This window comes from Salminus brasiliensis, chromosome 21 (assembly GCF_030463535.1).
Source record: "Salminus brasiliensis chromosome 21, fSalBra1.hap2, whole genome shotgun sequence".
Lineage (NCBI taxonomy): Eukaryota > Metazoa > Chordata > Actinopteri > Characiformes > Bryconidae > Salminus > Salminus brasiliensis.
The window spans coordinates 10,134,638-10,151,627 of record NC_132898.1 but is presented as its reverse complement, the minus strand read 5'-3'; the positions used below and the strand labels follow the sequence as shown (position 1 = coordinate 10,151,627).

Below are 16,990 nucleotides of genomic sequence, written 5' to 3'. Positions count from 1 at the left end.
CTGGTACAGTGGGCAGTTAATGTGTACCTAACTATGTGGAAACTCCACATAAAGCCGAAAGCGACAAGATGCAGGGTCAAAGCTCTTAAAGCCTAATAAAAGCTGTATGCACACAAAAAGAAGAATTAGATTATTAAAAAGAAAAATAATTGGCACCCACAGTTTTCAAATGAAGAATTCCAATGACTCTTTAAGATTCTATATAATAGATTGCTCCCAGGGGCAAATCAACTTCCTATTGTAAATCCTACACTGATTCACAATAATTTGCTGAAATACAATTATTTAGCTGTTATGAGTATTATGGACACTTACATTAACCAAAATGTGAAGGCCATATTTCATCTGGTCTTTATGAGTGCAGTGTCAAAATTGCACAAACATTTATGAAATTCCATACTTTGGCTCAGTGCCAAAGGGCTCATTTGCATATAGTTGCATATCAATTAGAAACATCAACATATTTTAAGTAATTATTTGGAAAATCAAAGTGATGAAAATGTTATGAAATCAGTTTTGTGAGAACTGACAAACCTATTTTGGACTGTAAAAAGTAATGTTTTGGCTTTACATTTTTAACACAAAGTCAAGGGCTGATTCAAACCACATTTTGCATGCTTTGTTAAAATGTAATTTTGAATGAATTTTGTATTTGAGTATCATTTTTGATTTATCTTACATATTTATTTAAGATCTTGTGAGTTGCTTATAAATGTCCAGATGTTCTGATCATTTTGGAGGTTTAGACGTTTGCAAGCATTTTAATTTGAATACCAGTAATATGTTGACTGACTGTTGACTAGTTTGCAAAACTAATGTCCAGATATTAAGCAAATTTACATAAAATCTAATTAGGTGGAAGTGCAACCAACATGATTTATCTGAAAGCCAAGGAATCAGGAAAAAAATGAATTTTGAATGCACATCTCACACTTTAAGAATTGTAGAGACAAATTTGTTGCATTGCACCATAGTGCCCACCTTGAGGACAATCAAAGTCTTGGGAGAAACTATTACATATTGACCCTATTTTATGCCTCTACACCATTTGGTTTACACCATTTGTTTTAGGGAGGAATAAAATTAATGATAAAAAAGAAGAAGCAAGTAAGCAATAAGGTTCCAGCACTGCTTAGATACCTAAAAAGCCATCACAGCTGTTGTAGTTAACAGAGAAACATACTTCATAAGTGAAGTGAAATGTGTCTGTAATTGACACAGTTAAAAGTAATAATCGAAAGTGAATGCATGTAAGTACTGCTATTTAAATACCCTCATTAAAATAATGAAATGATTGAGTAAGTAAAGGAAAGAATAATTTACATACAGTAATGGATGTACAGTAATCAGTACGTTTGCAGTAGCAGTTGTGTGGGCTGTTTCATGCTGGTGGGCATGGGGTTGAAACTGTGTGGGATGTATCCTGTGGGTAGAAGTGGGTTTTGAATTGGCTGATTTAGACTCTAATGCTGTGGTTGCTTCTGCCAGACCCTCAAGGGGAGTTTGCGGCTGTGTTGGGTTTTGAATTCTTGCATTAGCTTTTACTGAACTGAAGCTTGAGGTTAATCTTGTCAATAGAGAATAGGCATGGTCCTGTCACTAGTCTGATGTTTTGAAGTTACCACAGCAGAATGTGATTTAAAATACCTTCTGTGGTGCTATAATCAAATTCAACAATCACAAAGGAACTTGTCAGTCCATCTATATACAATATACAGTGGAATGAAATAACATTCCTCCAGAGCCATTCTGCAATACACAGGACCCCTGCTCTGTTTACTGTACCACACATTACAAGTGACCCAGACACAGGCACAGACTAGGTACAGTGGTTTTTAAACAACAAACCTATAACACAATGGTGTGGAGTAGTGGGTAATAGCACCACATTCCGTATGGCAGATGAGGGTTCAATTCCCTGATTGGGCAAGCCCACCATAATATATCAACTTTGGACAAGCTGGCTAAACTCTCTGTGCAACAGGATGCAAAACCTAAGTCGATCTGGACAAGAGCATAAGTTAAATGCCATAAATGTAACTCAATGATGGAAGGCTGTAGTGACTTCATTAACCTTGCAAAAATGCTGTAAATAATACCAGCAGCACATCACAGTATCAGTGATATGTAGCCTATTTCAGATAGCAGCATAATAATAGCTATCTGTAACAGGCTAACAACATCAGCTAATATCAATGCGACAATCAGCTCTGCTTTGAATCCCCCATGGCCAATCAGCTTTGATGTTATGCCCCCCCCTGAAAATTAGCTCTACTATAATGGGTCACTGACAAATCAGCTCTGATGCTAATTGGCCACAGGCCTGTAACACCTGAGCTGACTGACCACAGTCTGGTAACTGATTGCCTTGGGTCCATAACACCAGAGGTAATTGGCAAGAAGCCCCGTAACACTGAAGTTTATTAGCTTGTGGCCAATTATTCCTAGTGTCATAGGGCCCAGGTCATGTTTACACAAGCCCACTGCCAGATTTACTCTGCATCTACTCTACACTGCAGTGACTGCACTCAACATGTATGGATACATTTCATGTAATGTCTGGAGTCTTGCCTAAGGACTCTTATTGGTGTAGCGCGGCGTAGTCACACAGACCGGGAATTAAACCCCAGTCTCCCATGTGGTGTGGTAGCACACTGGCAGGTAGTGGTGTTATCTGTTGCACCACACCAGCCATGATCTTGTTCAATTTAACTAGTTCAGCCTATATAACTGTCAGGAAATTGCAGGTTAAAAACCTTGCAACAGGGGTAAACAAGCGACATATTGGTCCATTTTCTGCAGTATGTTTGCTGATCAACACTGGATAATTTATATCAGTCAATATTATCAGGTAATAGTAGATTGGTCTGGCTCTGGACTGTGGGCCAGATGGGAAGCAAATGGTGACATTTCAGGACAGGCTCTATCACTCTGTCATCTCTGCTGCCTCAGTATGATTAGCCAAACGTGGTTGTTTTTGTTGTTGTGTTTCAAAACAGTTTGTGGTAAATAGAGAATGCAGTATTGGAAGGAAGCAGCCTTGGAATTATTGATCAGTTTTACCACCTGATGTGTGTGCGTATGTGTATACCACTATTTTGGCCCTGCAGTCAAAACAAAAACTCACCTTGCTAACAAAATGGTAAAATACTGTATGTTGTCATCTTCAGCATCGATTTATCTATGCTTCACCAAAAGGCAAAAAGCTGTCCATTTGGAAGCAATGGCATCCAAAAAGTTCATTCAGCTCTTTCAGCAAAGAAATCGAATACTTCGGCCTTCAAAAAGTGAATAACTGGCAAGGATTCACCTAAATGATAATTCTTATTTATGAAGTCCTTTAAAAATTAAAACATTCTCGGTACACGACTTTCTATTAATTAACTTTTTCACTCATTTTCATTCTCTTACTCACTACGTTTCCTCCTCCCCATACAACCTCCCCACTCTCTACCCAGTGAACTTGGCACACTAATAGGTTATGAATAATTCTGTTTCAGCTTAGATGGCAATTAGCCACTATGCTAGAGGCCATTCTTCATCCTCAGTGTGGGAGTGGGGAATTTTTAGAGCCGGCTAAGCGCAACCGCACACTCACATGGCTTTCACACACTCTCAAACACACACACACAACTTCCACACATCTCCTGAATGATTAGGGGATACATTGGGTGAATGCACGTCCATTGATAAAGTGCAGTCTATTAGCATCAATGAACAACACACTCCTGCTACCAGCATAATTCATTCATGTAGGTGTGGCCCCTTCTATTGGTGCAGCATTCCCTTTCTGGTTATTCTCTTTCACAGAGTTTAAAAAACTCAGCATCAGGCAGGATCTTTATGTGTTTACCTTATACACTATTAAGATTTTCGGTGTCCTTTATAGTGGCAAGCAAGAAAATTAGTGAATAAACATCTCTCCATATTCTTACTGGTCAAGGTCACAGTGGGTCAAGAGCCAACCCAGAATCAGAAATACACCCTGGATAGGGAGAACATTCACTCCTCACAGAAAATAAACTGAGCAGGGATTAAATACACATCTCCAGGCCTATGGAACAGTGCAGCACACACATTACATGCTGCACCAAAAAAAAATCTAAATTCTTGGGGATGCCCAAACCTCTGTGCATGAGTGTATAACTGCTGATTTAGCCTATAGCCATTTAGCATTTTTTTTAAAGGGGTGCTTTGGCCTTGACAGATTTTTATCATACACCAATAACAAGGCAGTCAATCAGAATAGAGATCATTTCAATATTGTTGCTGTTGGATTTTGCCTAGGATTGTTTACTTGTTGACAACTACCAGATTAAAAATTAACAAGTAAAAAATGCTGAAAAAAAAAAATCCAAGGCAAAATCCAACAGCAAGAGGAAAGAACTGAAGAGTTTGATAGGTAATACATATTTTAGAAAGAAATGTCATCCAATATCTAGTTAACCAAATCAGGGGACAACATATTTTTACTATGAAAGTCTGAATGAGGACGTATAAACGTGAGGATAAGAATAACGTGATGCTAGTTTGACACATAAATGAGCGATTTTCCAAGATGATAGGACAGTAAAAATGCTTACAGTAAACACCCATTATCATAAAATTATATGTTAGTATCTTCAGCAAAGAATACAGTATAATTCAATTATAAATAACCCTTAGCCCTGCAACAATGCTGATTACAGACAAGAAAGTTTATTACATATCATTAATACAACTACAGCTGTCGTTTAAGAGAATCAAGGTTCACAATAATTGCTCTCAGATCACACTCATCACAGGCAGAAAGCAGTCATTGGTACGGAAATAGCTCCACATCCACCTTTACTGCCTCTTACAGAGCTATAAATATTGCTGGCAATTCAAGCAGGCATCATTGGTTTAATTAAGATTAAAATATTTAGCTTGGTTTCAAGACTAACATAGATCACACATTTGAGGCATGCTTACATTTTGGTTTAGTGTTTTGGTGATTTAAAATCAATTGAGGTGAACAACTAACACGGAATTGGATAATAACAATAGCAGTGGCATAATCTTTGACACATACTGAATAAATAAATAAATAATTGGCAAGGGCAGCTAATGACTTCAGATGCCTTCAAATTATGTGTATTTTGACAAACAGTGCAGGACACTGTCTTCATCATGCAGCAGGATAACAAACAATGATGCTCTTTGTTGCTTGAAATAAATAAATGACTATGTATTAGAGTTTATATTCTTTTTTTTTCAAAAGTACAAATGCCCTGAGGGGAGTGTAATTTATGTAATTTAAACCATGTACATAGGCCAAACCTTCAGTTCTTCACCCTCATGATGTAATTCTGTAATAGACCCAAATGAAACCCTGTGGAACTCCACAAAATAGACTAGCTAAACTCTTACCAAATAAGTCAAAGTAGTTTCTGACATTATAATTTATAACAGAATAATAAACCTTGGATTCAAATGGTTAATGCTAGAAAAACAGTAATGTAACTGTAAAATACAGCACGAGTACTGTAACTAACAAATCATGTAAATTACTGGAGAAATTGCTCCAATTTTACAGTATTCTTTACAGAAAAATTATATTTGTCATGTTGTCAACCAGATTTACTAATATTATTTAGATATTAATTAGATATTAATTTAATTAATATAAAAAATTTTGATATTAGTTATTTTATTGGAAGGGACATGTATCCAGTTTGAACATAACACCACCACTTCAGTTTCTCGCTCCTAGGTACATGTGACATATTTGCATGTGTTTAACAGGTTTTATCTTTTTAAGTATTAACAGCAGATAAAACCTACTACTAATACTAATCACCACCCTTCTTAAACACTGTATGTGGATAAAGAGAAACAGCAATGGCCACTGAAAAAAAAAGTTAAAAGAAGAAGCAGAAAACAGAGGAAGAAGAACACAGAGAAGTGGAGCATTCGGAAGCCAGAGACGCTCACCATATTCTCCACAAGTTGCTGAAAGTGCACCATAATGATATGTGTGTTTGTGTGAGCGAGAGCCCCCATACCCCTTCACACCCCCCAACCCCCTGCAGCACGACACAAACACTGGCACGGAGAGGAAGTAGAACCGAAGACACCAATACTCAACTCACACACACACACACCCCTGCTTGTTCAAAAGCCCTTATCACACCCAGGCAGCCCCCCTAATGGCGTTCTTACTAAGTAAATGTCATTACACACACACACACTTGCTTGCTCCTTCATATTACTAATCACTGCCAGAAGATGAAGCACTTTCACCAGCCATATGACAGAGAATGGTTGAAAGCCCATGACACAGTGCTTACGCCCAAAAATACAGCGCCAGAAGTACTAGCTAGCACCATGAACCATGGCTCGTAATGATTTCATTACGTCCATAACAGGCCTCATTTCGCCCTCTCTGCCATTTCACCCCCCTTCTCTCTTTTCAAAGAAAGAATAATAGACTGATCTCTTTTGCTGATGCAGGACATCCAAACCACCAAGCTAATCAGTGTGCGCAGCTAATAGAGGAGAGTGAAAATGAAGAAAAGACCAAAAAAAAACAAACAATCAATGCCTGGACCACGGAACACATTTCTGATAGATGGGTCTAGACACCAGGAACATTCACTGAGCCGTTATAAAATTCAAATTCAAAACTATTTATACCTTTAAAGAAAATCTGTTGTAAAGAAACAGAAGAAATTTAAAGTTTACTTTGTTTACATTGTTTATAGAACAGGTAGAGCCAGTGCTTTCATGCCAAAGAATGGCTAAAAATATGACTCTGTTTACATTTGGCATTTATGTGTCCTGTGTCTAGATGTTGCCCATCTATGCACAGAAGAAGTATAGTGAAATTCCATCAATTCCAATATAATTGGTCATTTTGCTGCCAGCATAATAATGTTACTTGGGGCAGTGGGGGGCTGAGTGCTATACCCCAAAGGCACATCCAGAAGTCAGATTCTGCCAAAAATTATATCTGGGCAAGCAAAATCACCTTAAATATAGTCCATATATTTAGTATTTCTCCTTCTGATATTTTTGTAAGAATAAAAAAGGATTGCTTAAATCTAGACTTTTTCTTTTTAGTTATTTTCCATAGAAAAATGTTACTGGCAGATAATAAGATTTTTTGTATATAAAATAATTAGATATTATAATTTCCATATAAAACAAATTGTAAAAAAGTTTAATAATTCAATTATACTTTTTGTGGTAATTTAATAATATAATGATAAAGAACAGTAGACCACTGAAGTCATATGCCAATGTGTGGTCCTTGTTATGCCCATTTGACATTTGACACTCCTGGTCTATTTGCAAGGTCCTTAATAAGTCAAAATATAAATATTGCTAAATGTAAGCTAAGGCTACTGCATACTGAATTGACTAGTCCATCAAAATGACCAGCTTGACCAAACTGGTCAACCACCTTGGTTATACTTGGTCAAACTTAAATGAAATCATATGCTGTGCTGGTTAACTAGCTTGCTTACCAGCATACAGTGTTTCACCTATATGAGCAGCTTTTCAGTCATCTTGACCATTAAAGACTATCTTAGATAATCTGAAACCAGTTACCAGCAGAAGCTGGAGTTAAACTGGATATTTTCTCAAGGAAGTAATGTAGGTTATCATGCAGTTATCTGTTCTTCATCACTGAAACACAATAGAGCTTTCCCTTCTCCCTTCTTAGCTTGGAAAATCCATGACAAGTTGACCTGCACTCACTACTGTTGTGGTCATTCTTAAAGAAAGATGACTAACCACAAAGTGATACAACCACCATAGCCTGACTTACTTTGGTGTAGCTTACTGACGTCTTACTGATCCACAGGAGCATTAGCTTGCATTTAGCAATATTAGTATTATGACCTTGTAATTTAGAGGCTCCAGTGATGCACAGGAGAAAAATGTTCACAGGACAGAATGTACAGGGTTCTAAACATACTCATTTACCACGAAATGCGATAGAGGTGATTGTTTGAAAACTCCATTACTGACAACAAAATAACAACACAACTTCAGTCCTTTATATATACAGTGCCTTACAAAAGTATTCCCCCTTGTACTTTTCAACCTTTTGCCACATTTCAGCTTTCAAACATAAAGATATGAAATTGTAATTTTTTGTGAAGAATCAAAAACCAGTGGGACACAACTGTGAAGTGGAACGAAATTTATTGGATATTTAAAAATTTTTTTTGAAATAAAAAACTGAAAAGTGGGGCGTGCAATATTATTCGGCCCCTTTACTTTCAGTGCAGCAAACTCACTCCAGAAGTTCAGTGAGGATCTCTGAATGATCCAATGTTGACCTAAATGACTGATGATGATAAATAGAATCCACCTGTGTTTAATCAAGTCTCTGTATAAATGCACCTGCTCTGTGATAGTCTTAGAGTTCTGTTTAAAGCGCAGAGAGCATCATGAGGTTGGTGTGGCGCAGCAGATAAAACCACTACCTGCCAGTGAGCTATTACACCATGTGGGAGACCAGGGTTCGATTCCCAGTCTGGGTGACCGTATGCTGCGCTACACCAATAAGAGTTCCTGGGCAAGACTCCTAACACTACGTTGGCCCACCTCTGTAATGCAATAACCTTGTAAGTTGCTCTGGATAAGAGCATCAGCTAAATGCCATAAATGTAAATGTAAATGAAGACCAAGGAACACACCAGGCAGGTCCGAGATACTATTGTGGAGAGGTTTAAAGCCGGATTTGGATACAAAAAGATTTCCCAAGCTTTAAACATCTCAAGGAGCACTGTGCAAGCGATCATAGATCACTAGATCATAGGACAACAATCAGTCGCCTTTATGGACGAGTGGCAAGAAGAAAGATATTTCTCAAAGATATCCATAAAAAGTCTCGTTTAAAGTTTGCCACAAGCCACCTGGGAGACACACCAAACATGTGGAAGAGGGTGCTCTGGTCAGATGAAACCAAAATCGAACTTTTTGGCCACAATGCAAAACGTTATGTTTGGCGTAAAAGCAACACAGCTCATCACCCTGAACACACCATCCCCACTGTCAAACATGGTGGTGGCTGCATCATGGTTTGGGCCTGCTTTTCTTCAGCAGGAACAGGGAAGATGGCTAAAATTGATGGTAAGATGGAGCCAAATACAGGACCAATCTGGAAGAAAACCTGTTGGAGTCAGCAAAAGACCTGAGACTGGGACGGAGATTTATCTTCCAACAAGACAATGATCCAAAACATAAAGCAAAATCTACAATGGAATGGTTCACAAATAAACTGTATATTACGACGCTTTCACCTACTAAGATAGAATTCTTGCAGTATGGGATTTGAACCTACAACCCTTCAGTTGCCATTGCATCTCTTTTACAGGTATGTAATGAGGTGCTTTAGTTCTGGCTGCTACACTAACTATCAGACTTAATGTTAGACTTGGCAGATTCTCCCATCATTCCTGGTTTAGCAGCTAAAAATCTTGGCGTCACATTCGACTCAGATTTATCATTTGAGCAACATATAGCTAATATTAGTAGAACAGCCTTTATGCAGCTTAGGAACATCTCCAAACTAAGAAACTCCTTATCACTACAAGACGCAGAAAAGCTAGTACATGCTTTTATTACCTCAAGGCTAGATTACTGTAATGCATTACTGTCAGGTTGTTCCAGCAGGAACCTCAATAAACTTCAGCTGGTGCAAAATGCTGCAGCCAGGGTCCTTACTAAAACTAGAAAATTTGACCATATCAGTCCAGTTCTATCAGCACTTCATTGGCTCCCAGTTAAATTCCGTATTGAATACAAAATTCTTTTATTAACATATAAAGCCCTACATGGCCTCGCTCCTGAGTACCTGCAGGATCTTATAGTATATTACGAACCATCAAGACTACTTAGATCTCAGGGTGCTGGCCTCTTACGCGTTCCCAAAATTCAGAAAACCTCAGCAGGGGGAAGAGCCTTTTCCTATAAAGCCCCCCAGCTCTGGAATAACCTTCCAGATAATGTTCGGGACTCAGACACAGTCTCAATCTTTAAATCTAAACTGAAAACTTATATGTTTAGTTTAGCTTTTGGTAATTAATGTTTCTTAGATAAGGGCTGCAGGTCCAGGGGTTCGCGGACCCAGGGAATTGTAGTACTCTGAGATGCTGGAGCTGTCGTCTCGCTGCTTACACGCGATCACTCAGGTTTGTTGACGGTGGAGCAGATAGATGCTGGTGTTCTCAGGGTACGCCGTGTCCGTGTTACCTTCTGGCTCTCTCCTTTTAATTATGCTGTGATAATCAGACCTGCCGGAGTCATCAGACATACCCAGATGCTGATGATCAACATTCTCTGCACTCCATAAAATTCCTCTTAGAACTAACTTCTCTCTCTTTACCTTCCCCGAGTAAATGGCCACCCAGCCCGATCTGCAGGAAGATTGCCCGCTGAGGTCCCCTCTACCTGCATCTAACCAGCTGCCACCTACCAGTCCAGCCAGCGGGTCCCCCCCCCCCAACCCGCCACCACCCATGGCTCACCCGCCAGCCTGCTGCCTGTTTGGTGGCCGTGCTGAAACCTAGATGGACTTGTGCCTGTCTGACACTATTAATATCACAACTATTAACTTTCTGTTGTACCTGGTTTGGTAATTTTTATCATTAATGTTTAAAATAGTCTGGCCAGAGGAGGATGGGTCCCCCTTGTGAGTCTTGGTTCCTCCCAAGGTTTCTTCCTCCAGCTCTGAGGGAGTTTTTCCTTGCCACTGTCGCCGTTGGCTTGCTCACGGGGGTCTTTGACGCTTCATGTTATTTCTTCTTTCTTCTCTGTCTCTGTTCTTTATTAAGTAATAATTATGTAAAGCTGCTTTGTGACGACAACAGTTGTAAAAAGCGCTATACAAATAAATTTGACTTGACTTGACTTGACTAATGCAACCCTACTGCCTATAATGCCTTTTACCTTCAACAGCACTTTCTTGTTTGTTGCTAAAGTTTTGTTTGGAAACAGTGATAAGAACCAGTTACTTTGCCACAGCGCCACACAGCCTGATCAATACCTGGGTGTTACATTTGATAAGAGCACTTGTCTTGATTGAATGATGATTTGATCTGCAGTGAAGGAATGTTAATGCCAAGTGTAACAGGACCTAAGTTACATTAAGCATCTCTGTTCTTTTTAATGAAAAAAATTTAAAATATGGAAGACTTAACAGATTTAATACAGTTATTTAGCCCATTGTATTAGGCTATGAAAAGTATTCCGCACTCCATGAATTAACACACAGCTTTTAGTTTATACTCACACATGACTGTGAGAAAGACATTCCCTGAAGCCAGCACCACCTTCTCCCGAGTGGCCCGGTCGTAGATGCCCACGTGGCACTCATAAGGCCCGTTATCCGAGATCCGCACCTCAGGGAGCCTAGAAAACACAAAGGAAAACAAGAGATAAATCACAGCACCTTTTCTTTGGCATGACTGCTGACTTTGATCTTCTATTAGCTGTTCTTAATTGGTCCAAGTCTGAGTATTGATCAGTCTGAGTCCAGCTGCAGTGTGAAGCCTTCACATTCTGTGATACTGTATCTCAGGAGACAGTGTTGTTCATAAATAACACGGCGGCTGTGTGTTCTCTATTTACATGGCAGCTTGACTCAGTTGAAGATGAAAGCCTTGTTTTGATTTCTCTAGGTCCAGTGAGGATTATTCGATTCAGCTCTTTTCAATTCCATTTTATTGTAAGCCATGATTTTACAACATACATTCCCAAAGCAGTTTTACAGTATGAGTCACTGTACTCACTGAACCACTAAACTGTGTACATGAATAAGTCCACAGTAGTTTCTAAATGAACCAGATGACCTATGGCTAATAAAAATGATTCGATTGGACATGAATGAGATTGCAAATTCATTTAGATACAAATTAAAATAATAATGCTGCGATAATGCCACATTTCAGTTCAGTTGAGTTTTATTTGCATTTGTTACTACAGCAGTTGTTGTTCCAAAGCAGCTTTCCAGAAATATGGGTATATCCCCATTATGACTTACTGGGTGAGACAGTGACATCTGAAACTCCATAAGAACATGAGGAGAAACAGCTGGAGGGACCAAAACTGAAAATTTTTTCAGAGATATTGGGAGGCTTAATTCGTTAGCTAGGTAGGGCATTCAGTCTGCCTGTTAACCAAGGCTACAGATGGCTAGCTTAATTTAAATGTACTATCAGGTGATAAATTTGGCTACTTAACTAGCTAGCTAACTACAGCAGGCCATGGGTGCACAACTACAGCGCCCTAAATTTTACCTGTTGTGTGTGAGGGGGAGGGAGTATTACTAGTAGGTGTCCTGTCAAGTGATTCTAGCAAGGCTCCACATTTAGCATGCCCCAGGAAGAATTGGCTAAGAAGATAGATGGAGCTGAATATAAAAACGAGTGGTGGTGGAGCTCAACCTTTAGGAGAACAGTCCTTTTCTTCTTTCAGCACATTCTCTTCATCCTTTTCCCCTTCTCCTTTATTTCCAGCCCTCCCATCTCTCGACAATCTGCCAGTGACAACATAGACATCCACTCATCTGGCACGTTTTCCTCCATTTTTGTCCTGCTTTCCCTCAGCCCTGCCTCTTTTTCCTCTCTGTTTTGTTCTCCTCATCAGAAAGGAGCCTTGCTCCAGCATGATCTGACGGCACTTGCTTTGCATTTGGTGCCACCCGACAAAAGTCCTGCTGCTTTTAACCTTTTAAACAAGCAGAAAACAGCTCGATTGACGAGAGTCATTCATATTGAATGAGGCCGGTGCGCTCATCTCTCTCTTTCTTTCTCTCTCGCTATTTTGGCACTGCTTTCATGCTAAAAATCCCCTGTTGCTTTCCGTTCCACAATACATACACACACACACACATATACACATTGCACTGCATCTTTAGCTAACTCACTTTTGCCTGATGCTGAACAGCGCTGTCAGGCTTAATTGCGGTGTATTACGCAGCCGCGACAGTGGCAACAATGCGAGGAATAGAAATAGATCCACTCCGGGGTTTCACTTTGCAGATGCCTACAATTTCAGCCTCTGCTAATGATAGTTTGTTGTTTTTCTCTCTCTCTCGATCGTTCACGGGGCTGTTTGACATGCGGTGATTATGATGGTTTGATGAGGGCCTTGGCACCCGCAGGCGGTTTTGCTGGCATTGCCCTCGCACCGCTCTCAAAGAGCGTCTTGGCTCCTCTCTCATTCTCTGGATGAGTCGTTCTGCTTTGCCCATGTGAACCCCATCCAGAATGTTTTCATCACTCTCTCTCTCTCATCACTCTATTTCTCTGTTCCTTACCTGGTATCCTCCCTGTCCCCAAGATTGTTAGACTCTCTCACTTTCATACAGGCCAGGAAAATATCTGAAATAGCTGCAATACAAATTATGATTATTTTCTATAAATTATAGTTCTCACCTTTTATTTTGCCAAGAAGACCAGCGTACCTGCTGTTTCTGGCAAGGGGCTTGAACACTGACTGTACCGTGTTCTGGCTGCTTGTGCTTTCAGGTACACAGCACTAGGGGGTTTGACTGCATCTGATTGGTTTACATGCAGTTTACCATCAAAGTGTTATTAGGTATTCTCCTCCCCATCACTCTTTCAACATATGGCTGTTTTCTTAAAAGCTTTTGGGTTGAACAGTCTATGAAACGTCTGTGTCGCTTAAAACGCCTAGAACGGCTAAAATCTGAAACTGCCATCGCAAATCAATACACTTAAAGCCCCCCTGGAGCATGCTCACAAGAGAGGGAGAAAGATGACGTGAAACAGAGAGAGAGAGAATTTTTTTTTTTGATGCTTTAATAAAGTCAGGTCTCTTGTCTCTCATTCTCTTTCCATTTTCCTCTCTCTCTCTCCTCCCTTCTTTCCTCCCTGTTCCTTCTCCTTCTTTATCTCTTCCTTCTATTTCTCTCTCCTCGGAACCTGTACTGATATAGTCATTTAACGAAGAGGTTTCAAAGTCGTCTTTGTTTCTATCTGTCTGTTTCTCTCACTTGCATGCTCTCTTCGTTCTCTTCAGGAATAACATTCACAGATTGAATTTTAAGTTTCAATTACACAAAGATTTAGTTTCAAATTATGAAAGAACTTACAGATAATAATTTAGAGGAATAAAGATGAAATAAGAGCAGAAAATGGGTAATGTAAGGGCTCTCTCTCTCTCTCTCTCTCTCTCTCTCTCTCTCTCTCTCTCTCTCTCTCTTTCTCTCTTTGCCTATCTCCAACTCCATCTCTCTCTGCCTCTCTCTCTTCTTGATAATGCTTGATAATGTCTAAAATAAATTACATACGCAGGACAGCTTGATGTTTAAATTGACTCTAGACCCCACCCTGCTATTAAGTGTAAATGGACAGTTAATTAGACAGTAATTAAAGAGCAATTAAAACTAAATCATACTGCAGCAAATATCTCACATTTCAACTGCTCAACTTTTCAACCACAGCTAGAAAAGTCATACCACGGTTTTACATTGAGACATCCCTAATATATATACAGCACCCTCCACAATTGTTGGCACCCCTAATAAAGATGTGTTCTTAGGCTTCTAATAAATTTTAAATTATTAGAAAATTTAATCATATAGGACAATAATGCAAAAAAAAAGAAAAATCTAACCTTTAATTCAAGTGCATTTATTCAGTGGGAACCAATATCACATTAATAAATAATTATTTTACATGAAAGCATGTAAATATAACATTTTACAAGAGAATACAAAAAGAGGGCTCTTTGCACAATTTTTCTACATCGTCCAGAATCCTAGGACCTCTCCTATGCACTCTCCTCTTCAGCTCACCCCACAGGTTTTTAATCTGGTTGAGGTCTGGGGACGGAGATGGCCATAGGAGGAGCTTGCTTTTGTGTCTGGAGAACCATTTTTGTGTAGAATTGGCCACATTGGTCATTATCTTATTGAAAGACCCAGTGGATTTAAAAAAGACTTTGTGGCCCCAAGATGCTACTCTTTGATGTAATTCTCTAACAGTGAGAATGTTTTACTTCTAATACCATCCTTTTCACTGTGTGTGGTAGCAAGATAAAATTGCAGCCTCATACAGGCTTGTTTGCCACTGTTCTATTTGTTTTAACTACTTGCGGCCATTGCTTGAATTATGAAGGTCGACACACATCTGTGTTACTTGAATGGTGTGTCTTTCCCATGTTGATGAGTGGATAAGAAAAATAGGGCTCTGTGTCATGTCATATTTATACCCCAGGAAAACAAGAAGTGATGAATTACTAATTAACTGTTCCTAGATTCTTTTTTTTCTTTTTTAAAGGTTACATTTTTCTAAAATTTCAGTGTGAGATTATGCTTCTGCAATAGAAATGTAATTTATTTTAAAGCTTTTAACACATCTTAACCAGGGGTGCCAATAATTGTGGAGGGTGCTGTATATATATATATATATATATATATATATATGTGTGTGTGTGTGTGTGTGTGTGTGTGTGTGTGCATTGTTTTATTATTATACCAGTATAAGTATTTAGAGCCCAGAAGTTCAGATCTGGAATCCAGTTCTCCTTGCGCGCCGCAGTGGAGGCTGCCCACTGGTTGGGCCACCTGTGCTCACTGTCCATTGTGTGTCTTTGCTGGCCCGTAAATCAGAATTGGCAGCTGAAACAAATTTCCAAACTTTATACATTCTCAAACTCCTCAAACCTTATGCTAACCCTCAGCAACCACTGACTCTTCTAGGCAACTGTCTAAAGATATGAAAATAAAAATAATGTGCAGCGTTGCTTGCACAAACATAATCTTCATGTAAAAGTCATACAACGGAAACCTTAACTGTGAGCAAAGTATGCTACACAACCACTACAGAAGCCAGCGGTGTTGGAAGCAAGTGCTGTGGACTGATGTATTCAAAACAGAACACTCTGGCCACAATCAGCAATGGTAAGTTTGAAGAAAAAAGGAAACTGTATTTCATGAAAAGAACACCTTGTCAGCTGTGAAGCATGGCAGTAGATCTGTTATGGTTTGGGGTGTATTGATGACAGTGGCATTGCCAATATTGCATGGGTGGAACGAAGAATGTTTTTTGGATGCAAATGTCAAAGCATCTGTGAAATGGCTGATGCTAAAAAGGATGCTTCTACAAGAGAATACTGATCCAAAACATCTCTCAAAGTCCAACAGGGACTACCTGAAGAGACACAAACTAAAGCTCCTGGAATGGCCCTCACAGTCCGCTGACCTAAATATCATGGAGAATTTGAAAACAGACCTTGCAAGATGACCAAAGAATATCTTCAAAGAAAACCTGAGAATATTGAACAGAACCTGAGTATAAATTAGCTTTTTGAATGGAACCTGAGTATATACAAAAAACAGAATACTGAATGGAACCTGAATATAAAAAGTTGCATGAAACTAGTTTTATTTATTTATTTTTGTAGTAGTAAACACAGCACATGTAGATAATACAGGCATAAATACAGCAGGTGTGTAGTCTTTCATATATATATTTTTAAAGAAATCAATAAATAAATGATAATAAACATGGTCTGTGATAAAGTTTGGGCACCTCAGATCCTCAGGACTTAGGACCTAGGACACCTCCTTTGGCACAGCCTGTGAACAGTTTTGCCTTTATTGAGTAGAATCTATTATTTCCCTTCACCTGTGCAATATTGCCAGTGCCAGTCGTGGTAACAACCTAAAACATGATACATCCACCCCAATGCGCACAGGCGACAGTTGCTAAGAGGAACACATGTTTGATGAATGCTAGTACAAGGTTTAAAGAATCAGAGAATTAGCTAATCAAGCTCTGAGGCCCTGTTAAAAAAATGAGCCTTAGCACATTATTCCAAATCTTTGCACTGGTCACTTTTTTATGTTATACAATAGAAGTGTTTGTGCATTAAGATGGACAGGATAAATAGGGTGAGTTATGGCTGATTAGCTACATTGTGTTTATTACTTCTCAATAAAAAACATAAAGGACAAAATGTGTCCTTTGGCCAAGGGTGCCTA

The 16,990-nt window shown here is 39.1% G+C and overlaps 1 protein-coding gene across 2 annotated transcripts in view; it reads right to left on the bottom strand.

The window, feature by feature from the left end:
- The window catches only part of igsf21a (immunoglobin superfamily, member 21a), a 301,702-nt gene that overhangs the window by 92,185 nt on the left and 192,527 nt on the right, over positions 1 to 16,990 (bottom strand). For both annotated transcript variants that reach the window (XM_072665988.1, XM_072665989.1), the window contains exon 4: positions 11,270 to 11,388. In XM_072665988.1, coding sequence (XP_072522089.1) covers positions 11,270 to 11,388 — 119 coding nt within the window. The remainder of the gene's footprint in view (positions 1 to 11,269; positions 11,389 to 16,990) is intronic.